The sequence below is a fragment of the Equus asinus genome, chromosome 11 (genome assembly GCF_041296235.1).
Source record: "Equus asinus isolate D_3611 breed Donkey chromosome 11, EquAss-T2T_v2, whole genome shotgun sequence".
Taxonomy (NCBI): domain Eukaryota; kingdom Metazoa; phylum Chordata; class Mammalia; order Perissodactyla; family Equidae; genus Equus; species Equus asinus.
The window spans coordinates 13,354,857-13,380,864 of record NC_091800.1 but is presented as its reverse complement, the minus strand read 5'-3'; the positions used below and the strand labels follow the sequence as shown (position 1 = coordinate 13,380,864).

The 26,008-nt window shown below is 37.0% G+C and overlaps 1 protein-coding gene across 2 annotated transcripts in view; it reads right to left on the bottom strand.

The window, feature by feature from the left end:
• RXFP2 (relaxin family peptide receptor 2) overlaps nt 1–21,934 on the bottom strand; it is a 60,267-nt gene extending 38,333 nt beyond the window's left edge. The window contains exons 1-4 of one of the 2 annotated variants that reach the window (XM_070520469.1): nt 21,745–21,934; nt 5,562–5,708; nt 3,032–3,109; nt 6–111 (exon numbers count right to left, since the gene is read on the bottom strand). In XM_070520469.1, the coding sequence (XP_070376570.1) occupies nt 6–111; nt 3,032–3,109; nt 5,562–5,708; nt 21,745–21,793 (380 nt within the window). In that variant the 5' untranslated portion in view covers nt 21,794–21,934. The remainder of the gene's footprint in view (nt 1–5; nt 112–3,031; nt 3,110–5,561; nt 5,709–21,744) is intronic. The other variant, XM_070520470.1, reaches the window with a different exon arrangement.
• Between the last annotated feature and the right edge of the window lie 4,074 nt (nt 21,935–26,008).

Below are 26,008 nucleotides of genomic sequence, written 5' to 3'. Positions count from 1 at the left end.
CTCACAGTAATGTCACATTGCTGGAGATCGTTGGCACAGACTTCAAGCCAGCATTTACACATTCCAACTCAGTTTCTTTGCAGTCACAGCGTTGTGGATACTGGTTTAGAACTAGGGGGCAAAAAAGAGTAAGATTTCACTAGGAAAAAAATCCTTTTCTTTAGTTATGAGTTTATCTCTAATAACTGACATTGTCCTCTTTTCGTGAATGTGTAACATTCACATCTTGCTGAATGAACTAATTCAGGCCCATAATAAAAGCAAGTCAGAGTTCTCTCAGTCGAATATAGACTAATGTGGTGTTCATCAGTTTCAGAGGCATTTAACAAGTGATTAGAATGAAACCATAGAAATGTTTAAATGGCATAAAAGCATATAGTGAAACAAGATTAAGTTCTCAACTCAAAACATTAGTATGATTGAGTAAGTCTTTAATGGCTATAATTGAGTCAATTCAATTTAATTGAGTGGCACAATGAGATTGCTCAATAAATGCTTGTTGATTAAAATTAAATTCAATTATTTTCCCCTTTCAAATTTCTCTTAGAGCTGTGAGAAGAATTACACATAGGTTCTGCCATAGCCACAATTGTGCCTTATTAAAATCAACCAACTCAGAGAATCTCTCATTTTGGTTCTTTGTTTTTTGTTACTGTGAAGTTAAAGTGAAAGGTGAAAGTCGTAGAGAAGCTATTAAGCTCAGAAAACCAAAGATCCACCTTTCGTCATTCAGCATTCATCTTCATCTATAAGCATTCAGAGGAAAGAAAAAGGCTTCAGAATTTACTCTGAAGAAACTTACAGAATTATTAAGATAATGGTATATAAAGAAGTGAGAAATCCATGGGGAAACCAGGCCAAGTTGGTCCATGGAACAATCACTTTGTCTGTGTTTGTGTGTGTGTGTGTGTGACAGAGAGAGAGAGAGAGAGAGAGAGAGAGAGAGAGAGAGAGAGAGAGAGAGAGAGAGAGAGAGAGAGAGAGAGAGAGAGAGAGAGAGAGAGAGAGGGAGAGAGAGGAGGGGAGGACATTTATGGAGTGTTTGATTTTGCCTCTGATCCTGTGGGTATTTGTTTTGACGGAGCTAAGAAAATGAGAGTTATTTTTAAAATTTTATATTTATTATTGTTTATTTAAACCTGATAATGAGTTCTTTCAATTGATCTACTTCTTTTAAATCACTTTTATCCAAACTTTATTTTTAAAATCAATTTCACTGAATTTTAGTAAATTCAACAAACTTTTTATTGAGTACCTGCTTAATTCAAAAGATGCATTCTAGTGTATAAAGTTTTGGAAAATATTGTATGTTGTTTATAGGTTTATGCTAATTAGCTCAGCTTCCTAAAGATAACTTCAGAATGTTTACTTTAATGTTTATTGACATTAAAAATAGTGGTTATGCTATTAGATTGAAAATCCATGGTTGGAAACTCTTATTTACTAATAAAAGAGTTCCATATGGTCTAAGCTGGGCCTGTTGCCTAAACCAGAAATGTGATCATGACTCTTGACCCTTCCTCATCTGCAAGCTGGTCATACCCCAAGCCCTGTGGATTGTTCTTCTGAAATGCTTCTTGCATCTCTCTCTACCTCTCTGTTCCCAATGGTATTTTCTAGGCTCAGATTCTTAGTATTAATTAGTCTGGAGCATTGCAAGAAACATAATAATCAGTATCTCTCTCACCATTCTTTTTCCTCAACCTTGACAAGGTTGACATTTGGATCATTCTCAGCCATATCCTTGGCTTCTACTCACTAGATGCCAGTGGCAACCCACCCCCTCCACTTGTGACAACCAAAAGTGTCTCCAGGTATTGCCAAATGTTCTCTGTGGCTAAAGTTGTTCCAGGTTGAGAGCCACTGTTCTAGTCCACTCTCTACAATTCTGATGGAAGAATCATTCTCACATACACGTCTCATTATGTGCTTCTTCCTCTTCATTAAAAGAAAATAAGCCCACAACTTCAGTGATTGCCCATTGTGTACAGCAGTGATCTCAACAAGGGGATGTGTACAAGAAGGTCCATTGTGGTTTAGGAAGAAAATATTAGACAGTTATATTTATTTTTAATCTTTTTAATTCTAATTTTTATAGATGATGTACTTGTGTATAATAAGGTATATAATAAGTGTTAATTATAAACTGGTATCATAAAGTACATACTATACTATTAGTATAGTATTTAATATATGTATTATAAACATACATTATACATACATACTAATGTGTGTACGTAATTATACATACACCTACATAATTATGTCTAGACACAATTCAATCCACAGGATAGAGGCCAAATGCCAAAGTGTGTGCCCCAAATCCTTTATGGGCTGGCCCCTACCTTTCTAGGATCAGCTCCTGCTCCTCTGCCTCAGGCACTCAGACCATCGTGAGAGGCATCATGAAGTACCCCTTGCACCTTCCTACCCCAGTGTTTTGCTGTTCTTGCTCCTTGCTCATCCTGTTACCTCTTACTCTTTCTTCCATCTAAGGACTTCCAAGTCCCTCTCAATGTCATCTTCTCTGGTTGTTCCCCATCCCTAGCTTTAGGTTCTCTTGTGCAAAGATCATTCCTCCAGTTTAGCACTAACATTGCATCATTCCTGCTTCTATAAGGATCTGTCTTTCCTGCAACAGTGTGAGGTGTTTGTTGGTTGGGGCCACATCTTAGTTATCATTGTACTCTCAGAGCCTAACGTAAGGGCTGGAAAGTAGTTGGTGCTTGATATCTTTATTGAAGAAAGTAATTAAAGGGAATAAGAATTTTGTTATTCATCACAATTATTCTATAACTATATATTCTTGCAATCATAGGTTAATACAAAAAATGAGCATGAAGGGAGCATGTTTTCTCCTTTATAGTTTTTTAGTTCCCTGGGCAGACAATACAGCAGTTGACTACTGAAATACATTGAACTGAAGTTGAAATCCTAAAGGGAAGTTATCACACTACCCATATAAATCCATGCACCACAAATCATGTTGCTCGCAAAGCTGATACTGAGTCTTTGAACCAATACCACTTACAGCACTCCTGTGTTAATGCCACATTATTAGCATTTCCATGGACTGTGCCAAATATAGTCGCCCATCCACTAGTGTCTCCTGTGAAATGGTGATGAATATGTGTCAGTTATTCTATAAATCAAATATCAAATTACAAAACAAAAGTATAAAAATTTGATAATGAAATCAATTAAAAATTTTTTAAGTAAAAGAATGATAACATTGATGGTAAGGGAGAAAAAGCTACACAAACATCTGGAGTTTTTCCCTTTTTTGCAATTACAAATATTTCAAATGTATATTTCATAAAATATATAATGGAAATAGCTAATTATTTTATATTCATATATCCATCTTGAAAAATATCACCTATTTCTAATGATGACATTTTAAATGTTTTGTCTTAAGTTTGAGGTCCTTAGAAGAAAATAAAGTCTAAATTTTATTTTGGCAAATGCATACTGCTACATATGTATATATAGATATATACTTGATAGATGTAACAAGTTCTCATAAAATTTATGTCACCTGGCTTTTTTAATAAAACAAAAACAAAGTTCCTTTTCATAAAGGCTGTCTAGTCCTATTGAGAGAAATAATATTTCTCAGTTTGTCAAAGGATATGATCTTTTTATTTCCCAAATTTCCTTCTCTTTTTTTGTGATAAAATTATTTTCTTTCAAAAAGGACCTGATTTTGCAGTATCATTACTTTAGCAGATGCTATTAAAACAATAAGATATGCATTACAGTGTGTGATTGTGAAGTTCATACAAATAGAAAAGTAAATTTAAATAGTTGCCCACAGGTTTCTCTGATCCCTACAATCTTTAATTTATTTCTATTTCTCATTAATACCCTCAATAATTTTTTAAATGATTCTATTTGATGCCTTTACATGAATTATTTAATTTGTGTTCAGACATCCTCTTGAGGTAGATAAACACGCGTGGCCTCTGTTTCCCATACAGTGAAGAGAAAATGTCAAGAATTTGAGCGACTTGCCATCAGCATCCAGAGAGCTGCTCCCCTCACTGAGCAGTGATTGAGTGCCTCCTACGTACCCTACCGTTCTAGGCTCTGGTGACTTCAAAACAAATAAGACACAAATAAAACTCTTCTCCAGGAGTTCATGTCTAGTGAGAGAAGTACAGTGAAAAGACAAGGCAGTTCTTAGTACAGTCGTACAGGTACAACCAGGGTGCCATGGCAACAGAGAGAAGGAGTGCTTGTCCTAGACTGGTGTACAGCTTCAGAGTGGGGAAGCGTGGCCAAGGAAGCCAGGCTTCTCAGGTGACCGGGGCACACCTGACCTGCAACCTAAAGGTTGAGTAGGAGTGATCCACAGGAGGTGAGGGCAGAAGGTTCCATCAGAGGGAAGCATGCACGAGTACCCAGGGGCAGGAGAGCAGAGTCTAGAGACAGATGCCCAGCATTCCTGGACTTTGCTGTCTCGCTTTGACTGTTAGTTGGGCAGTGCCAAGGAGTGGCAGTTCTGTGGTAGAAAACACACAGGATTCTTTCAGATTCAGGAGGTCTGGGTTCTAGTGTCTATTCTGTGACTAACTAGACATGTCAACCTCTCTAGGCATCAGTTTCTTCGAGAAAAAAAATACACAGGTTAGATTAGACAATATATACAGTCCTGATATGCAGACCTAAATTGGCCTGGCAGATCCTTCGTCATCTGGCCTCTGCTTACCTCTTCACCTCCTATATCCTTGTTCACTCTGCTCAAGCCATCCTGGCTTTTTTGTCCCACAAACACATTGTCTTGTTCCATTCAGCCTCAAGGCCTTGGCACATGCTGTTTGCTTTGCCTGGAACTCTGTTCCTCCAGAATATTTCACGGTTTCTTTCTTCTTTTCACTTGGTTCTCAGTTCAAATGGCATCAGCTCAGAGAGATTTTTCTCTGGTTATGTCCTTAAAATAGCCCTCCCTCCAAGTCACTTTCTATCCCATTATCCTGTTATATACACTTCATGACATTTATCACTCTCTAACATTATTTAGCTTATTTACATACAGGCTTATTGTCCTCCTTGTTCACATTGTCCATGTGAACGAACGCCTAATCTCCCTTGAGCCTGCTGTATCTGGATAATTCGGAGAGCGATGGCACATAGTGGGCACTCAACATGGGTCTTTTCAATGGATTAACTCTCTGGGCAGGCCCATTCACACTTCATGGATATTCTTGCAGCTGAACCAAACTACCACGCCATAAAGAGGTAGTCACAGGAAGCTATTTAAAATTAAAATATAAGTATCTAAGTAGATTTTAAAATATAATTTCAATTTTTATCAAATATGACATCTTATAATACTATATTTCTGATTTAAGCAGCCTCTATACATGAAAATTCAGGTAATTACCAGAAATAAATTGGGGAGTAATTATTTGTGTTACAGAAAGACTCCCTATAGAATACCAAATATTTTCTTCCATTACAATTATTATTCCATCATTACAGTTCATTACAATTATTATTCGATCCACCCACAGTTTGGGGGAGTTCACACGCATGTGGAGCTGAGTGGGAGGACTTACCACAGTTCTCCTCGTCAGCACCGTTCCCGCAGTCATTCACGCCATCACAGTGAAAAGCTCGTGGTAAGCACTTGGTAAGATTCCCACAAGGAAAATATCCTTTTTGGCACAAAGGAGTGATTGTACTGCCATCAGTGAGTACATAATCTATGTAAAAGAGGGGATAAAAATCTTATGTAACAGAAAGAAAGGGTTCATATGGCCAAAGTCTTTTTATGTTATCTCATTTAATTTTCACAAGAACCCTATGAGTTGAGTTTGTCGGGTGATATTGCAAAATTTTTATGAACAATATTCTTCATTATAACATTTTAATCAATCGCAGTCATACCTAACACCAGCTATCCCAAGAGTGGAATCAAGGCTCATTTTGAATTCACTGCAGGAAGGCAATAGGAAACAAAACCAAAGCAGTTATTCTGCTTTTGTGTGAAATCAAAAACTTGTTCACTCCTGGAAACAGAAAGGTAAAACTATGAGCTGACAGGATCTTGTGGATGGATTTATTTACTTATTAATCCTTTACAAGAGGATTTGAGGTGACTTACAATACAAGTATATCGTATACGAAAAGGACAGTTTAAAAGCGAGAAAGAAATTCAGAACCACATTCGAATTAGGAAAGACATTACTACATAATAATATCTCACACTCGCTGAGCTTACTGTGTGCTTTGCACAGTGGTTTGTCTCAATTGATTAATAGATTAATTGCTAGAGCAGCCTCTGGCGTGGGTGATATCATCCACCATGTTTCAGGGAGTTAAATGCAGTCATCCATCTGGAAAGTCACAGAGCTGGATTTGGGTCATCCCCCTGACTCCAGAGGCCCATCTTAACCAACGTGCTATGAGGATATAGCTGAATCAGAAACCTGCCTTTCAAGGAGCCTAAGTCCTCTATGAGGACAAATTAAAAATAGTCTTTTTGTGCAGGGAACATAAAAGGAGATGAATGAGAGTTGAGCAACTGCTGGGCAGAAAGGAAATATAATGAACATTTACTGTATCTCTGGATAGGATGACCAAAAAAATTCCAGAGACATTTTTTCATTTTTGAAAGGGTGCTTTCTGGAAAACTAAGAGATGTGCTCTTTGTAAATAGTCTAGTAAAATTGTGGAAGTCGTATGTTTTTTAAAAGGGAGTGCGAGATGAAACTTCACAGAAATTGATTAGGAGAGTATAGACTCAGACATGGCTACAGTTCATTCTGATGAATTGAAGAGAGCAAGGGATGTTGTCAGTGTTCCTAACCATGCCACTGAAGGTTGGCGTCATGGCTAGGAATTTCCTTGGGTTGGTGGTATGATGCTTTTTGATAGAGCAGAAGGTTAGCGAATACATCTTCATGGAGCATCACCTACTTTGTGCTGGGGGTTTCCTAGTTAGTTTATTTAATCTTAATAGCAATTTTGTGTTGTTATTATTATTTCTATGTAGAGATTAGGAAACGAAGACTAAGAACATGAAAGCACTTCTACTCTGGTTCCTGAGAAAATGCCCTTGCGAGGTCTGGGCCCTCCAAGCAAATGCTGCCTCATGGCGAGATGTCCTCCCACCAGACTGGTCCAGGCTCTCCTAAGGTAGGTGAAGTCTGCTGGAGTCATTGTTTAACAAGTAATTCCACTTGTTTTAGGGCAGGAGTTTGAGTTTAGGCACTAAAGCTATGTCAGAGTTATAAGTGCTTGTCAAACTTTTAGTGATATTAGAAAGAATGTAGATTATTTGAGTTTTAGTCCTTTAGTCATCATGGCCCTCAAGATCCAGCAAACACATGAAAGAGTAGGCTCAGGCCCTTTCTTGGGGACAGCCGGATGGAACAGTGCACCCTCTCCCTTGAAGCTTCTGCGGCTGCATCTGCTGGGCCTTCTGAATGGGGAGGGTGGCCCTCGAATGCTCTTATACCCACTGGATCTTTGTTCTTACAAAAGCAAAGCATATTTTCTCTGCTATTGCTGCAGTGGTAAATGAACGATTCACTGTTAGCAATGAGGCATAAGACCAGTCAGGTCTGACTATTTTAGGAAAACTCCTTCTGCTGCGCGGCTCTGAGGGTTGGCTTGATAAGTCTATTCATACAGGGAGAGGCATGCTGAGTCACAGATTTTTAAATCTCTTAACCTATTTCTTTTAAAGATTTTTATAGAGGGCAGATTTACAAAAACTATTAATTCTCCCATGTTTTGAACATGAATGAGGGAGAGTCAATATATCCTAGTGTGGCAGCTTTGAAATTTTTTGTTAGTAACTCGCAGTTAGACATAGATTTTGTATCACAATTCAGCATACGAAAACTCACATACACACACTGAAAACAACATTTCTTGAAATATTGCTTACCTTTCACTATGTGGGATGAACTCTGATCATTGCCAGTCTATCTTATTCACTTGAAAAAGGATCACAAGCCACTAGGTTGATCTCATGATCCACCAATGGGATGTGACCCACTATTTAAAAATATTCATTAGTGATGAAGTCCTTTGGAGACCATCAGACCTGGATTAGAATTTTCTCTGCCACTTCTAGCTGCGTGACTTTGAGCAAACTACTCAACGTCTTTAAATTTGTTTTCTCATTTAAAATAGAGTTAATGATAATATCCCCCTTATGGACATGTTTCAGGAACTCGACCAGCTGAGGCTTGTGAAGCTCTGGGGAGCGCCTGGCCCATGGTACTCTCTCAGTCAATGTCGGCATACGGGCAATTTGAACACAAGGGAAGAAAATGGGACTTTAAGAAGGAAACCCTGTAGAATGGAAGCTTGCAGTGCCTTAGCACAGCATGATTTTTTATGTGACCTCTATGAAAGAAATAATAGGGACTATAATAAAGCTTCTCCTACTTCTTTGTGTTATTCTATTTTAAAAGCCTTATGACATATGCATAGTTTCTATTTTAAGCAGCCTCAAATCTCCTTTGAAAGCTAATAGGAGGGTTGTAAATGATAAACAAGCAATGAAAATGTTCTTCTAACCTCTTAATAATAATGTTTTCTTAATGATCTAGAAAGGATGCTTAAATATTTGGTTAAAGAGAATTTTGAACTAGAAAGCGGAGGCTGTGTAAGACATTTTGAAGGTGGTATATTGTGTTCCCCTATGAGGTTCAATATGAAGATGACCTGGAGTTCTTTGAGGGCTGGACCCACTGAGTGCCCTGCTCACGGATGAAGACTCCCTTAGAGAGGGACGAGCAATCAACCGTCAGAGACAAGAGGAATTCAGATTATTTCCTTTTCCTTGGAAAAAAATTTTTCATCTAGCAAGTGTGGGTGAAGGAAGGGGAGGGGAAAGACTGATCATGGACAAACAGAACTTACCAATTGCGTTTCTCATAATTCCCTATTTTTCAGCTGAGAATGGCATCTTCCTAAAACAGCCTGAGGTATAAATGTTATATAGAAGGAAAATAAAAGTGAAATCCCTACGCCTTGCCCCCTGTATCCTAAATCCCTATTGTCTAACTTAGTGCCTGGTACTTACTTGGTGCTCAATAATTTTTTCAGTGAATGAATGAATTAATGGATTATTTAGGAATGAAAGAGGAATTGAAAGAACAACACCTTTAAAAATTTAAACTTCCCAAAGTTGCAAGGTTATGTTTTTATTCTGATGACAAAATATTGTTTAGTCTTCTATGTACTCCATTTATCATTCTGTTCTGCCATTATGCTACTAAAAATACAATTAAAAATCCCTGTTGTATTTGGCATGTACTAAAAAAACAATCAATAGCCGTCTGTGGAAAGCATATTCTGCGTCTATTCTTCCTGCCATCTGTAGAAGTGGAAAGAGTGGGGATTATAAAAATGGAGGATGCTTACATAAAAGCCGTGTCGATAGCTTCTGCAGCAATTTCTATGGGACCCCCGCCAGACACACAGCTGAGGGGAGGTTTGAACATGTGAAAGAAAATTGCTCAGTAATAGCCCTTCTTCTCCTCTCTTCTGGTCAATATTCTGGACATGTCTGTGCAAGGGATTTTAAAAAGACTCCTTGATAGCCTTTTGAAGCCAACTGGCCTGCTGCCCAAGGACATGTTGTACTGCCCACCAACACGTCCCTTGTGTGGTTGGGAAACAGCAGGTGAAGACAACCTTTTAGGACCTCAGTCTAAGAATCGATGGAGATGTGCAAGTTCCCCTTTGTTTTGCTGATTCTCTGCCAATTCTAGACCTGCCTGAAGTGGAAGAAAGCCTTATCCTTCAGCCTGGTGTTCTGATTGAGACTTTCTCCACACTAAGCCAAAGATGACGACGCCACTGTCCCAGGGGGAGCACAGAGGATCGTGGTCCATGAGGCCATTTCCCAGAGTGCACCACTCCTAGTGGAGTTCAATACAATTCAGATGCAGATGAAGCTTCTGCTATTTACTCTAAAGAGCCAACTACTGCAGCACTGGAAGAAAGATTCATTTAACATCCAGAGAATGGTAACTGAGTGCCTACTATGTGCTATGTCAACAAGGCAGACAATGTCCATTCCCACCTGGAACTCAGGTGCTAGGATCTCTGACAGGAGTAGCAAAACCACTTAGGATAGCAACAACATGAAGCAAAGGGGAATCCAGCTCATTTCCTGAGTCTAACTACCAGAAGCCCCTTTACTTTTGGGAAGAGTCTGAGCTTCACTAAAAGCCCACCTTTGTGCGGTAGACGATTTATGGTTTGTTTGAAGGAAACTGGTAATGTCTTCCTAAAAAAGCTTTCACTTTAAGGTGAGTAGAAAGATATCAGCCTAGTTGTTGCTGTTTTTTAAACCTAGAAATCCTATTCTATTATGCTACGGTTTGGTCCTCCCGGCCCTGACAGTACTGTGTGGCCATATCAGTCAGTATGTACAGGATTCAGATCCAGTTTCACGCAGACATCTACCCCACACCCTTCCTGTTTCAAAGATTCCTGCCTTCATTGGATTTCTCTAAGCCCCTATTTTCTGTTATGTTCTTCTGGGACAAACCAACCACCTCAGACTGGTGAATGTTCCTCAGGATCGTACTCACATGTTCCCTGCAGAAACTGTCACCCCATCTCCCTCTTTGGATTATTGTTCAACGTTTGAACAGACAGATTTAGGGAAATGATGCCTAACTATGTGGAACAGAGTATAGGCTCAATACATGTTGATTTAAACTAGAAAAAAAGAGAATTCCAAGTTGCCGACATCATCCTCTCCAGGGATGGATTTCAGCCCCTTGTCCCCCTTGGCTGCATGCTTTTATGTGGGTCACAAACTGAGTGTCACAGTCCTTGCTTGGTTCTAAGGTACATAAAGGCACAAGGAAGATTTCCCTTCCAAAAATATCTCTTCTACTGACCAATAAACTGCTTAAATGTCACCTTTAGGAATGCATTGCTTTAGGTTAAAATCTTCTCTTTTAATATTTAAATGTTCTGCATGAGTTTGAGAGATTACATTCTTCCTAAAACCTGCTTGAACACAATGAACTCAGGATGAACACTGTAGCAGGTGAAGGGAACAAGAACACGAGAAGGGTGATTGTGAAGGAGGCAGGGTGAAGCCTGATGGAAACTTGGCATGGGGACTGTGGAGAGGAGAGATGGTTATACCTTTTCCTTTCATCTCTCTCTTCTAATTCCTCTCTGATGTGTTGACTGCTCTGTCTCAAGGGACTTTCTCTGGCTATTCTTCTTCTTGGTAGTAATTCTCCCAAATTCTAATCCCATGGATTTACATAGTTACCTGCATCTGAGACTGTTTGCCTACGACTGCATAGGATGTATCTCGCACAAGCCTGAGGCACCTTTCACATGGACTACCAGTGCTGAGCTGTATAGAAGCCACACAGTCCTAGGCTGAGGCTCTGGATGCTTCTTTCATGATGCACAAAGGATGAAGGTCTTCCTTCCTGCCCATGGGAAAGCCTTCCATCTGTGTGTTATATTCCATTTAATCTCACCTTCTTAGACTATCTCTCTATTAATTATCTATTTTCTTGCCTATATTTTCAAAATCCCTGTCTCTCCACTATTTGTATTAACATTAATCTTACTCAATCAGCAACCATCTTCAAAACCAACCAACCAGCCAACCAATCAAGCAAGCAAGCAAGCAAGCAACCAACCAGCGAACTAACCAACCCAAATCCTATTATATCAACACTGGAACTGAGACACATTTCTCCCTTCAAAATTAGATCTCTCAGAAAAATCATACTAGTCAATGACTTCCCTTTCTCACCCCGCCATTCTTTGGGCAATCTTCAGCATTCAGTCTTGGCCTTGCTGCTCTGCTGAAATTCTTCCCAATGGAATCACTGATATCTACTTTGTTAGAAAACATCATGGATATTTTACAGTTTCATTTTACTTAGGTCTCTGCAGCATTGGACACGGCCAACCACAGTCACTAGGTTGAAACCTTTTCTTCCTTGGCTTTGTGATGTCTCACAGTCAGGGTTTACTTCCTCCTTCTCCCTATTCTCTAAAGGTCCAGCCCTCCCCGCTTACCTCCTTGATGCATTGGCGCCTTTATTTTTTGGCAACACCCTGAATGTTACTGATATGCGTTAAGTCAGAGATTTCTTAGACCAAGCAAATCGGTTAAAGAATTTAGAGGGACCTGCAAAGAGTTACTAATATTTTAGTTTGTCAAACGAGAACATTAAAAAATCCTAAATTACCATGTATTATAATAATAATATATTAGAAAAATAATACCTTATTGTTAAAAATTAGAGAGAATATATTCACAGAAGAAAAGACAATCCTTTGACAGAGATACATTTAGCTTTATGGAAAACTAACTAATTTATTTATGCTCATGGGCTGGTGAACTTTCAGTCCTGACAGCAGTGGCCGGGAACACAGTGTTTGGAACTGTGTGTGAGAAAATTGAATCTGGCAATGGTACCAGAATTCTTTAGGGAGGTTAGCCCTCTGTTCTATAACTCACAAATATTTTCTCCCAGTTTGTCACTGGTCTTTAACTTTGCTTATGACAAGGGTCCCATAAGTGCAACTATCAGATCCTAACTTTAAAATAAAGTATTCAAAGTAAAAACAGAAGGTAACTTATTTGATTAAATTAAGAGTATCTATAAAAATCCATAGCGTATAATTTACTTCATGGTGAATTTTTGAAGGCTTTCCCTTTGAGACCGGGAACAGGGTAGTGATGCCTACTGTTGCTACGTCTATTCAATATTTTACTGGAGGACTTAGCAAATGTAGTCAGGCAAGGCAAATAAATCAGTGGTATCAATGTTAGAAGAGAAGAAATAAAACTGTCATTGTTCATGAATGATGTGGCTGTGAACCTAAAAAATTCAAACTAATAAATTACTAGTATTAGTGAGTTCAGCAAGGTTTCTGTGAACTCAATTCAATTTCTACATATCAGCAATAAACAATTAGAAAATGAAATGTTTAAAAAAATGCCTTTTACTATAGCATCAACAGTATCATATATTTAGGAATAAGTCTAACAGAAATCTGCAAAACATTTATGCAAAGTATTTAAAATCGACAGACATTAAAGACCTAAATAAATTGAGACTTAATATTTTAAAGATGTTAATTCTTCCCCCAAATTGATCTAGAGGTCCAAAGCAATTACAATGAAAATTCAGGCATGTGCATGCATGTGTGTGTAGAAATGGATAAGTTGTTTCTAAAAGGCATGTGGTAATAATGCAAAAGGACACGAAGAGCCAGATCTGTCTGGAAGAAGGAGAACAAGATGAGAGAACTTGTTATCTGCATATCAAGACATTATAATGGTAAAATAATTCAGGCAGTATGACATTGGTGCAAAGATTGAAAAATAGAACAATGGAACAGAATGGAAAGTTCAGGAAAAGACAGGCACACATATGAACATTTGATTTATGACCAAGTGTACTGTAGACCAGTGGTGAAGGGTAGTCAGTTCTAGGTGAATCATAGATCCAAACATGGAAGATAAAACAATAGAGTTTCTGGAAGATAATATATGAGAAAATCTTTATGACTTTGGGGTAGAGATTTTAAGGAGAATACAAAAGCAAACAAAAGAAGCTCGAAAGCATTAATCATAAAGCAAAAGATAGCTAACTTAGACTATATTAAAATCAAGAGCTTCTGTTAAAGAAAAAGAGAAAAAGTCACCATTAAGGAAGCGTAAAGGCAAGCTGCAGAGTAGATGTTTGCAGAAAGTCTGTGTGTATGTATATCTCCTACAAATTAATAAGGAAGAGATGAACAGTAAATAGAAAAATGAGCAAGAGACTTGAATAGACACTAAACAAAAGAGGATACCCAAATGGCCAAAAAAACCTGAAAAGATATTAAATCTAATTAGCAATCAGGAAAATGCAAATTAAAATTGCAGTGAGCTGTTACTACAGATTACCAATATGATTACAATTAAAAAAATAACCAGTCCTACACTGTTTGCTGAGGATGTGGAGCTACGCCGACTCTCATACCCTGGTGGAAGTGTTCACTGGAACCACTGTTTGGAAAACAGTTTGTCATTATCCACCAAACTGGAGCCTTTGAAAACTTTATCCGTCAGCAGGTTTGCTTCTGGGTGCACGCCTGTAGAAATACAGGCGCATGCGCACCCAGAGACTCAGGGTAGGATGTTCACAGGAGCGTTATTCATAACAGCCCAAACTGGAAACATTCCAAATATCTTTGAAAACTCAGTGGATGAAAATTGTGGCATATTCATCAAAGGCACACTATATGGTATTGAGAATGAACAAACTAAATCATTCAAAGTTCTTTCAGATCAAGCAGAGCCAGTGGACAATTCTCCTTCACTTTTTATAATAACTGTGTATTCAGTCAGGAAAACAGTCCTGGCAGCCCTAGCTTTTGTGGTCAAAAGATATTGAGACTTTAGCTTGTGCTGTTTGCTGTATCTGGAAGGCAATTTTTCTTTTTTCACTTCATCATTCTTTGGTTTTCATCTCAAAAGCCATTTCTATGAAAACTTTCCTGACCCCTCCCCCTCCAAGACCACTCCAGAGTATGAACTTTCTCTTTTTTCTTCCCAAAGCATTTGCACATACCTCTATTCTAGTATTTATGGCATTAATATAATCATAGATATTCTTCTTTTTCCCATAGTTTGCTGTGCCCCACCTATGCAATGGAACTTATTTTATTAATTTCAATTCTCCCAATGACTAGAAAAGTTCTTAGTTTTTAGCACATACCATATGCCTCAAAATTGTTATTTAAATTTAATTAACATTTTCAGGGGTAGCAATTCTGTTTCCATAACTGGGCTACATATACCTAAATCCCTGTATGAGGAAGTAGGGGACACAAAGGTACTTCAATGATAATCCATGTCAGAAGCATGGGGCCAACTTGGGCATACGCGTGTTGGATGTGCCATCAGTGTGGGATAGGTGCATACAGAAGCTCTATGCTCATTTCCTTGGCTCGTTTATCTTATATCAATACTTCAGTTCTTTTATGTTGGCATTTTTGCTTGAAGCTCTCCACGATGAAAGTGGAGAGCTGGTTCGGCTCGTCTTAGTTACCAGGCGGACTCTACGTAGGTCGGGGTCAGGTGGCCCGCGTGGCTTGTTATGCTATATATTCTCCATAAGGTATACTATACGTAGTTCTATACTGTATGTTCCATGTCTGGAATCAGGGTACAGTGCAGGCTCTTTCTTCATGCTTTATTCTTTGCAAAACTCCTGCAATTCATACACACAATGGACAAAAATAACAGCATTTGGGAAACCCTGCATTCTTAGGGAAGTCAACTTGTTTTTCCGAGTAGATCATTTTAGCTTTAGTTATTACAATAAGAGTGCATTTTTAAGTGGGAAACAGGGAACAACTATAAACGAATAGCTTCTGAATGAGGGAACAGAGTTTTTCAATAACACTCAACATGGATTATTATCCTTTTCCTGCCTATGAGTAAGTTTACATAAAGACTCTCTTATCTCACCCTTAGACAGAATTTGAGAGAGAGGGGGAGGAGAAGAGAGGAGATGAGAAGAAGACAAGAGGGGAGGTGGGGGGGATGCTCCTGAGTTAGCACTCCTGTCCTGATACAGGCAAATGACTAGTCCACTGGCGGGACCATAATCGAACCAAAAAGTGGATAACAAACATGAAGTGACACATGAGAAAAAAGATCTTGCTCCAAATCGAAAGAGTCTTCCCTAGCCACTTGTGTCACAGGTTTACTAATTGCTTCTTTTATCTTAAGGATGGAGTAGTAATTAACATCAAGACTACTTTATAACTAAACTTACATATTAATTATACTTTTTTGAATTATACTATCTATTAAGAGTTTATATATTGATCATTAGACAATGTAGGTTCAGCTATTCCCTTGTGAAGTACTTAATTTGTCCCCATGACGTCCAAATTTTTAAAAAGACCTTTTCAAGTTGAATTAATATGTTAAGTAATCCAGATGAAGCCAATTAGGAGTCCTGGTATGCACAAAGAGTATACAAGGAATTAGCAACTCTTATAGAAAAAACCCTACTTATATTTCGATGTCCAGAGGTGTGATCCATGGGACAGGTTTCTCAGATCACCTGGGCTGCTTCTATAATGTGCAGAGTCCCACATCCCACCCTAGACCTATTGAATCTGTGAAGGTTGGAGTCCTAGAATGTATGTCTTTAACATCATCACAAGTGTCCTTGGAAAGTCAATAATTATACTAATATTGTGGCTGAGGCTGAGAGGTTATTTGGTATGCTAAAGGCCAAAGGTTGGTAAGCACCAGGGCTGTGACTTGAACGCAGGTCTGCTCACCCTAGGTCTAGCATCCTTGCCACTCTGCTGCCTGTCCTATCTTACTCTGTTACGTCTGCGTAGCACTTTACTTCATGACTCCAAACCTCTGGTGCGTCTGCCCTCCTGTGTCCAATCTCCGATAAAGCAAACCCATCTTTTCTGAGCTTCTGGGTCAAGAATCCACTGTCAGCAAGTCCTGAATATGCTCCCCACAACACACTCTTTTCCATAGAAACAGAAAAGATCGATATTATGTTTTCTCATTATCACATTTAGCTCATAGAAGAGAAAATTCTCCACAGAACATCAATAGAGAAAACGCCACTGTTGTGAGAGGAGTTAAACCCACTTGGCAACAGGGAGCTGAGATTGGATGAGTAATTAGAGCTGAGTTTCATGCCTGTTTGAGAAAGGGGCTGAATGCAGCAGAGGCGGGCACCTACGTGAAGCCATGTGCTGGGACTGAACCTCTGACAATGAATGGGAGATGAAATTGCTCTGCCTGACCACCCAAGGTTGTGATTTGAATATTGCCCCTTACCCTTGGCCGGCAGGGAAAGCAGCAGTGGGACCTTTGCAAATTGGGCATGAGAGCTGCAACTGGATCACCCACAAGGGAAAATCCCTGAGATACTAACATAAACTGTGGCTCAGATCTGAACACGCCATGGGCTATGTGGAGGCAATTTTGAAACCACTCATAAGGAGTTGTGTGCAGGAGAAAAACCCCTCTGCCTTCATGAAAATGTCCTGGCCTCCAAAAAAGGGAGAATTCCTACATGGGGAATTAGAGGATAGAGCTCTAAAAAGCAGTTTAAAATCCGTATGATTAAAATTCTCAGAGAAATCATGGAAGGAATAATATCATGAAGTAAGAATGGAAATTTAGAAAAGCAGCTCAGATAGGTTTAAATACAGTTGGAATTATTGAAATGAAAAATATAATCGCTTAAGTTTTTTTTAAAAAACTTAATAGATTGAATAAAAAATAAACTGAAATCTGAGAAAGGGAGAGTTAGTTAAAATGATCTGTGCCTCATCCAACACTTATTCTGTTACACAGAACTTCTCTGGGCAGACAAAATAGTTATATACCACTGGGAAGAATAAAAGTGGCATGAGACAGTTGGTAATCTGAATCTGTGACAGCTAATCAGATCTATAACACCTTCACAGAAACCCTTTGGAGAGATGTGTTTCAGAACGTATAATTTGTTTTATTTTAGAAAGCTAATGCAATGCATATGCTATGCTGTAAATTACATGACATTCTCTTCTAGATCTGTGGCAAAATCTCATAATCAAACATGGTAATATTTACAGCACAGTGTAGGAAATTTTGCAATAAGTTTATAAACAAAGCCTCTGAATAGCCTCTGGTCAATTGTGACCAGATTTCGTAGGCAAAAGAATTCAAACTTTCAGTTTTCAGAGCCTGCCGGACTTTAGAATGGCAAATAAATCACCATGGACCTAAAAAATGAGAGCAAGCCAGTGTTGAAGTTATAACTAGTTATAATACTCATTTGGTTCTGTTTGGGCATGTGTTCTAGCAACCTGAGCAACAGAAATCGTGACTGCTGAGCAGGTCAGGAGACCTTGGGACTAGACACAAATGACAGAAAGGAAATAAGGTCCCCCAAGGGGAGACAAGAAAGATGCATGAACACCATGGAGAGGAAGCTAGGCAAAGGCAGGTGATGATTAGAGGCGAAGAATACCTGAGGAAGGAGGAAATTGAGGGGTCGACGTGTTCCAAGGTGGAAATGAAAAGGCAGAAGCTAATAATCAGGATGGAGCAGATATGGGAATTAGAGAGCATGGGCTGTGGAAAGGACGAAGACTGAGCTGGAGGAGAGAAGAGCTCAGGGAACAGGAGAGTTGAAAAACAGAGACGAGAAGACAAGAGAGGAAAGATGTCAGAGATGAGGAAACCTGGAAGACAGAGACGACAGTGAGAAGGTGCGATGTAGAAAGAGTGGGAAGGGAGGCCAGGAGGGCATTTAAGACAGATGTGCGCAAAGGTGAGGAGAAGATGGGGAAAGTGTGGCAGGAAGCTAAACTAAGAAGAGAGCAACAGCGGGGGTGGGGCAGAGGAGAGGCATAAACAGAAGCCCAGGTAAGGGCAGAAATCAGTGGAACAGTGGAAAGGAGGAGAGGCATCGGAAAGAGGTCCACAGTGTTAGTCAGGCATGTAGAGCGTATTTTAAAGGCTTTTCACCTAGTAATAAAGTTACCTCTTCAATTTCAATTCCTTTCTAATCTTAAAACTTTCTATTTATCACATGAGCATTAAATCAATCATTTTATTTTGATCTTGGGGCACTTTTCTGAGGTATTTAACAATGTTGAAATTATTTCAAACCATTTTTTCTACGCATACTCAACTGGTAGTATAGAGGTGAGAAACTGATGCATGTGAGTGAAGCACAGATGAGAGGTATATTTTTCATTTTCAGATAATTCCACCAATATTTCTCATGTAAAACAGTGCATTCATTTTGCCTGGTGAATATTAAATTATATTTTTACCAAACAAGTAAACCAAGGTGTTTTGGGTTCTCAAATCTATATATACTCCTAAAAACGCTGTGCTTTTATCATTGTATAACTATGTACACAAAAACTATTCTTAGTTAATTGAATTTTATTCAGGCCACAATTTTCTAGGATAAAAATGTACCATTTTTCAATGTCAATTTATTTGAAAGCAGCATCCCAATTTTGTCTCTAAAATTCAGGTGACGGACAATTTTGTCACTTCAAGTGAGAGTCCTTAAGACTCTTTTAAAACATTAACAACAAGATGAACACATGAATCAACACCTGTTGAGAGGTATATTTAGTTGGTGCCGTTAAGATAACACATCTCAGATGGTCTTCTGGTTTCTGCTATTTCCCCTCCCTCACAGCGGGTTCCACGCAGCCCTCAAACAGGTGAGTGTCTTTTTCATTAGAGGTGCTGCCTTCGCCTCGCAGTGTGACTGGCTTACGACATAATTTTTTCACAGCTATCAGCAGCATGGATGCAATTGTGCGAAATTAAAATTTAGTTGAAAAGCCTTTTTCTCCAATCACAGTGACCAAGTCAAACTGAAATTGCTTAGAAAAAGCATCATCCAAGCTGAGCTTTGAACTTGTCCATTAGGGGGCAGTCAAATACTGCTCACGTCAAATGCTGTTCAGCCTTGCTTTTGACAACTGCATTTTTCCAAGGTTAGCAAATGATTTGAATAAGTAGCAGTTGGTAGTTACCAAGTAGCATTCTTGATACTTCATGCTTTTAATTTCCCATATAAGCCCATGTTTTTGGTTTTTAATATTGTCCCTAATTAGTCCATAAAAAACTTTTTTTTTTTGGAGGAGTTTGAGGCTAACAAGGATACCCAGTGACTAGATTGATAAAACACATGTGGAAAGTGATAATAAGATTTGTTATCTTTACGTATCAATTAATGTCAGTAGTTTAAAATATTCGATATTACTCCTTCTTTAGGCACTCCAGGGTGATCATGGCCAGAAGAGAAAAGACAATCATGTAACTTCTGACTTTTCCTTTTCTTTAGATCTGGCCTAAGATTATTTAAATTTAAAAAGCAATCTTTACTCTCACATCATTCTAAATGCCTTTACTTTGTTATAACAAACTGCTTTAACTGTCTATAATTTTATTGTGAAAAAGAAAAAAGTTTTGCTGATTATATAGCAAATTATTATTATTTTTATATATAGAAGATATCAAAGCATTGACATGTCTAACTTAAAAATAAGTAATTTTATATATAAAGGCTTAAATTAGCAATTGAAAGTAACATAAAATCAGAAAATAAAAATTTCCAGGGAATTATAATTAGTCAATAAATATTTATCAGATTGGTACTAGGGATCTGAAATATGGCATTCACTTAGAAATAAAAAACAAACAAAAATCATTTGTTTAAAATTTCTTTCCTTCTTTTTTTAGTTTAAAGAACACCATCACATTGTGATAAATCTTAAAATGTTATTTTAGTAAGAGATGTTTTTCATCTCATGAAGATTTTGTTTTTCTAAGCAGAATCAATTAGGTGCATTACCACAAGTAAAAGCAGTCATATAGTAAAATTGATTAACTGTAGTTACATTCCTGTACATTAAAGAATTGTTTAAGGGCACAGATAACCTCTATGAAGTATATTGAATTCAAAGAGCCCACTTTTTAACTGCTTATTCTTAAAAATCATGAAAAATTGAGTATTACAAATGTGCCAAGACATGAACTTCTGAAGACCTTAAATCATAGAAATAGACTGCTTTCTACAACTGTATTTCATGCAAAATGAGACCATATACTGCTGCTCCTTAGATAACGCTTAAGTTTTCATGGAAGAGAGATTAAAATACAAAACAAAAATCGTGCAAAGTGTATTAAAATAACATTGTAAATTAATTTGAAACACAAAGTTTTAGTATTTCAAATTCAAACTAAATTTTAAATATTTTAAAATCTTTTATTTGTTAGAAGTTCTTAAATCGTTTCTCATAAATACTGCATTTTAATTCAGGATTAAAACTATTCAGTTGAATTTATTTAATAGAATTGAATATTTTAAAAACCTAAAACAAATTTATCAGAAAATAAAAACAATTTCAAATTCTAACTTTTATTCTCGGAGGTTTACCAAGTCTTTAAGAAAGACTATGAACTTAAATAGCTACATTTTTTAATAATAACAATAAACTCAAAATGCCTTGGGTATGATGACTAGATTATTTATTTACAAGTATACAAGCTCATATCAAAACAAGTGTCTATTTTTCTTTAAAACCAGGTGAAGATTAAATTTTATTTTTTTCCTTAGCTTTACAATAAAAATGCCACTAACTTGAAAATTAGCAGTTTGGCTGAAATAAAAATGTTTAAAAATTAAAAGCAGAAAAGAATTATCTAAATAGGTATACTTTTGTAAATTTTAAATGATTTTGTTTTAGAGAGGTTTGCTCTTAAGGAGAGATACTGATTTTTAGACTTTTCTGTAGCTTTGTAGTTCCCTGTTTAACTATGTTAACAGCGAAACATAGAAACTCACAATTACATAAATGTTGTGAACATATTTCAACAGGTTGAAATTTCATATGGCAAAATTTTAACTTATTAATTTGTCATACTTTTTTTACAAATACTAAAAAACATTTTCTCCGTGATAACTGATATGTTCAACATTGTTTTGTAAAGATATTTTATCTACAATTTTAATAACGTATCAAGGAAGTTTCCATGAAAAATGTGTTACTTCTAGAAATTGCTCGGATGGGACTACAAGCAATTAGTGATAATGGCAACGACAATGCAAACTGAATGACTGTTTATCAAACACTGCAATAAGTCTATTATAAATATGATAAAACTAAATAGAAATATTATATTCTTTTGGAATTGCACTCACTTAAGTGAGAAAGCAGCAGCCTTACCTTTGACATCTATCAGAAAAGCGAAATGAAGTAGAAGAAACATTGCCATCAATCCGCGGCTGAAGAGAGGTTTAATACCAGGAAAATAACAATAGGCTTACAGCAATTGAGTTATTAGTCGTATCCTCCTTACACCTCGGGAGGAGTTCTCATATAGTAACTCTGGTGCCTCCCATGCATCTGAGCATGCTCACAGCTAGAACCTCACTGGCATGAGGGGAGACGGTCTTTTGTCACCAGGCAGCCTATTCTTTTTCTTCTTTCTTAATTGTTTCATTTTATTTTTAATCTACAGTTGTATTCTTGGTCATCAATTCATTATGGTATGTGCAGAGAGACGTAAACAAGACTGGTATTATTAGATAAGAAACTCTTTTTTAATCATTTTTCAAATTTTTTCCCCTCACAGCAAGTAGTGCAAATTGTTCTTATTTAAGTCCAAATATGTGCAGAAGTTCCTAAATATGAAGGGATATATATTTACACTGAATAGGTGATGAAATTCTCTACAAGCATATTGTTACGCAATAAGCAAATGACAGAAAGGTACTTGCTGGCAAATACATGAAAAATATCTACCATCTACTTCTATTCAAATGCACTTAAATATTTTCAAATGACATACAGAAAGATAATAATAATTAAAATATATGGCCTTGTGTTTAATAGTTACTTACCGTAAAATGTTTACACAATGTTTTAAACTTCCTTTACTTCATCTATAATCATATTCCTTTTTAAAGTGGATAATTTTATTCTTGCTTTCAATTCCGTGTTGCACACCTATTAGAAAACATTAATTATAGTTTAGTCTTATACCCAGAAAGCAGCTTCTAAAACAGCATCGGTAGTGCATGATGAAGTGTAGAAAGGGACTTTTGTTTGTGAGATTCACTTGATCCTAGTGTAATCATAAAGATTTCTACAAAAGCTCATTGGAGAATTTCGTTGTCAGAGTATTATATTTTACTTACTGGGAAATGTCTATGTAGAAACATTTTAAAAAATCAGTTTATTGTCCTCATCGGACAGAGGATTTTCTAAGTGGATGATACAGATTCTCTTATAAGTTGTTTTTAATCGTGTCATAACAACACTGAAAAACTATCCTGTGATGACTGGGTTTCGTGACCACAAATCATAAGAAATGGGATTTTCATTGTTCTTTCTTTCATTCCAGGATTTGATAGAATAAGAATTCAAAAGGAATTTGAGATAAAAAATATTTTATTTATCACATAATGTAGTTAGTTTTTTTCTCTTTTAAGAAGTGAACTAAGAATTCCCCAAGACTCTTTCCAGATACACTGAGATGTGTTCTCATCTTATTTTTCAAACCAAAAGAGACAGCAACAAAGAGAATAAAGTAAAAAATGAGAAGAAATATTTTAAGATCTTTTCTTACATTTCAAGTACCTTTTTTTCTTCACTAACCTCGAGATCTTTTTAGATAAAAATTGCCTTGCTTCATTTTAAAAAAAATCAGGGTGATCAGTTTTTCTTACATTTTGTGTTCTGCTGCCAAGATGATGGATGCTAGTTTCTGGTACTGAAACTTGGATCATGAATTTTTAAGTGCAATTAAATACCCATCACAAATCTATTTGAAGTTTTAAATATATATTCCAAAGAAAATACAATTTTTGGAGAAAGAAGAAATGACAGGATTTCAGAGAACTTTTAGACTTGGTGAATATTAAGACTTAGAAGTAGATTTAAATTGCTAAAAAGTTGAATCATCATCCCTTTGTGTTAGGCTTTTCAAAGTTAATCTTTGAAAGGTTAACACAAAAAACTTCAGAACTCAATAATGATAAATAATAGTTAAGGATATCTTTGGCTCATTATTGGTTTCTAAAGACAGGAAATGCAAGTATTGAAACATGTTTCATTTAATACGTTTAACTTGGATTCATTTAGTGTGAACATCCAGGCTTTTGAGCTGAACCTTCAATTGTTGAAAGGTGCACAAGGATATAACGTATTTGTTTTAATAAGAGTGAATGAATTCATTTTCTTCTCAGAGACATGGTTGGTGAGGAAGCTCCGGAGAGTGCCTCAGACAGAGCTGAGAGGGAGACCTGTACAAACTGATTCATTCCTGGATGCTAACTTCAAATTTGCACAAGTGTATTTTATTGATCTTTGCCTGACTCAACTCATTCCTTCTTTCAGTCTCCTGTGGGAAGCATTCATACTTTTGGCAATAACAGCATAAAAGCTCAGGTAGATATAGTATTTACTCTGTAGCACAATTCAATATAATTGTGGCTAATTCAAGGGAGTTTATTTACTGAAAGTATTAATTACCTAGTTCTCTGTGTGTGGGAGTGAGGGTCAGGGGTTTTCTTAGCTTCTACTGTAGCTTTTATTCATGTCCTAGAAGTCACTGTTACATGTAAAGTTCTAAAATCCAGCACATAATTTATCTAAATATGGTCAGAAAGTCCTGATTGTAACACATTTTCAGCCTTGTGTGATTGTTTTACAGATAGGCTTTAATTCACCATCTTCCCAAATTAATGTTTCCAATCTAGATATTTACTCAACACCCGCTCTGCTTAATGCCAATACAGGCTTGGAAATACCTCTCACTTCTACAGACTATCTAGTCTTTTATTCCCCAAACCTGATCTGTTAGCTGTTTAGTATCATTTTCTGTTTTGAGGGAAAAGGACAAAGTAGTATTCAATAAGTGAATTATATTAATAGATAAGATTCTTCCTCAAAAAGATAAATTATGGAATAATAAATATCAGAATCCCAAGATCATGACAGCAGGCCAACGATGGCATTGTTCACTTGAGTGGTCTCCTTACCATAAACGAAGTTAGAGTGCAACCTTTATAAATCAGCCATACTAGCTAAGTATTTGTGATTACAATTATGTTAGTCTTTCCTCATGAGATTATATCCTTAACTCCTCACTCAATAAGACTGATGGTTTGAGTAACATTTTCAGCAGTGGTAACAGATTTATTTGCACCTTGTAGACAGAGCAAACCTAACTAAATCACATGATCTCATTAGCACAGTGTGTCAGTCAAGCAAACCTGTCCTGATATAGAGTCCATTTTGAGCAAGAAAGTCTAAGTTAAGGATTCTAACTCTCATGTTCTACTTTTAAAATAACTTAAGTCATGCTCCATTTATCTAGGAATTTCAGCTCTCGACAAGCTCAGCGATTAGGAGCATAGCTATAAATTCAGAGTAAAAAATATCACTGAGACATCCACTACTGGCAGTATGGGCGATTAGATACTCTGGAAAGCCTTCTTGCTTGAAAATAATAGCTCTTGCATAAAACACTTTTCATCACGTTTCTGGAGTCTTCAAAAAGAAGGGAATTAAGTCTAAAGGGAAAACACAGTACAAAACAAAAATAAAATGCTGAAAAGGCAACGGAGAACAGTAAACAAAGGTAAAAGGCAAGGTGGCCCTGTAAACAAATGCAGGTCCCAGCACTGCCACTTTCAGACCAAGCCTGGGTCAGTGGCAAAGAAAGTCTGAGGGCTCACCCCCAGCCCTCCCCTCAGAGGATTAAGCTGAGCACTGTCAAAGGAGGCGCCCTCTAGCACCAAGCAAAAGGAACAGCAACTCTGTAGGAAACATCCTCAATTTTACCCAGATTAACATCAACCAGATGTTGGCTCATTATCAGAGATCAACCAAGCACCCTTGGGTGAGAGTCAGTAGAAATAAAAGCCATATGTTAGGATTCCAAGAACTTCAAATATTCAAATGATCAGTTATGGAATATAAAATGTTTAAAGAAAGAAACACATGGAATCACAAAATGAGTAAGAAATGAGAAACCATTCAAAAGACCAAAGGGAATTTTTAGAAATGAACAACGTATTTGTGGAACATAAAAACTCAGTGGATGGGTAAAATAGCTGTGATAATTGAGGAAAAAGGTTGTAAATTGGAATAAAGAGGTGAAGAAATTATCTATGTGGTAGTACAGATGAACAGGGAATGAAAAAAATTAAAGAAGTGAACAGATTTGGAGAAAAGCATGAAAGTTTCAACATACAGCTAATTAGAGTCCCAGAAGGAAAGAATACTGAAAATGAAGAGACAATATCTGAGGAGATAATGACTGAGAATTTTCTAGAAATGATAAAATACAAAACTTACTAATGTAGGAAGGATAATTTCTAGTCGGCACTACAAATAAAAATAAATCCACATCTGGACATCTGGTATTGAAATTGCAGAAAATCAAATACACAGAGAAAGCTTTACAAAAAACCAGAGAGAA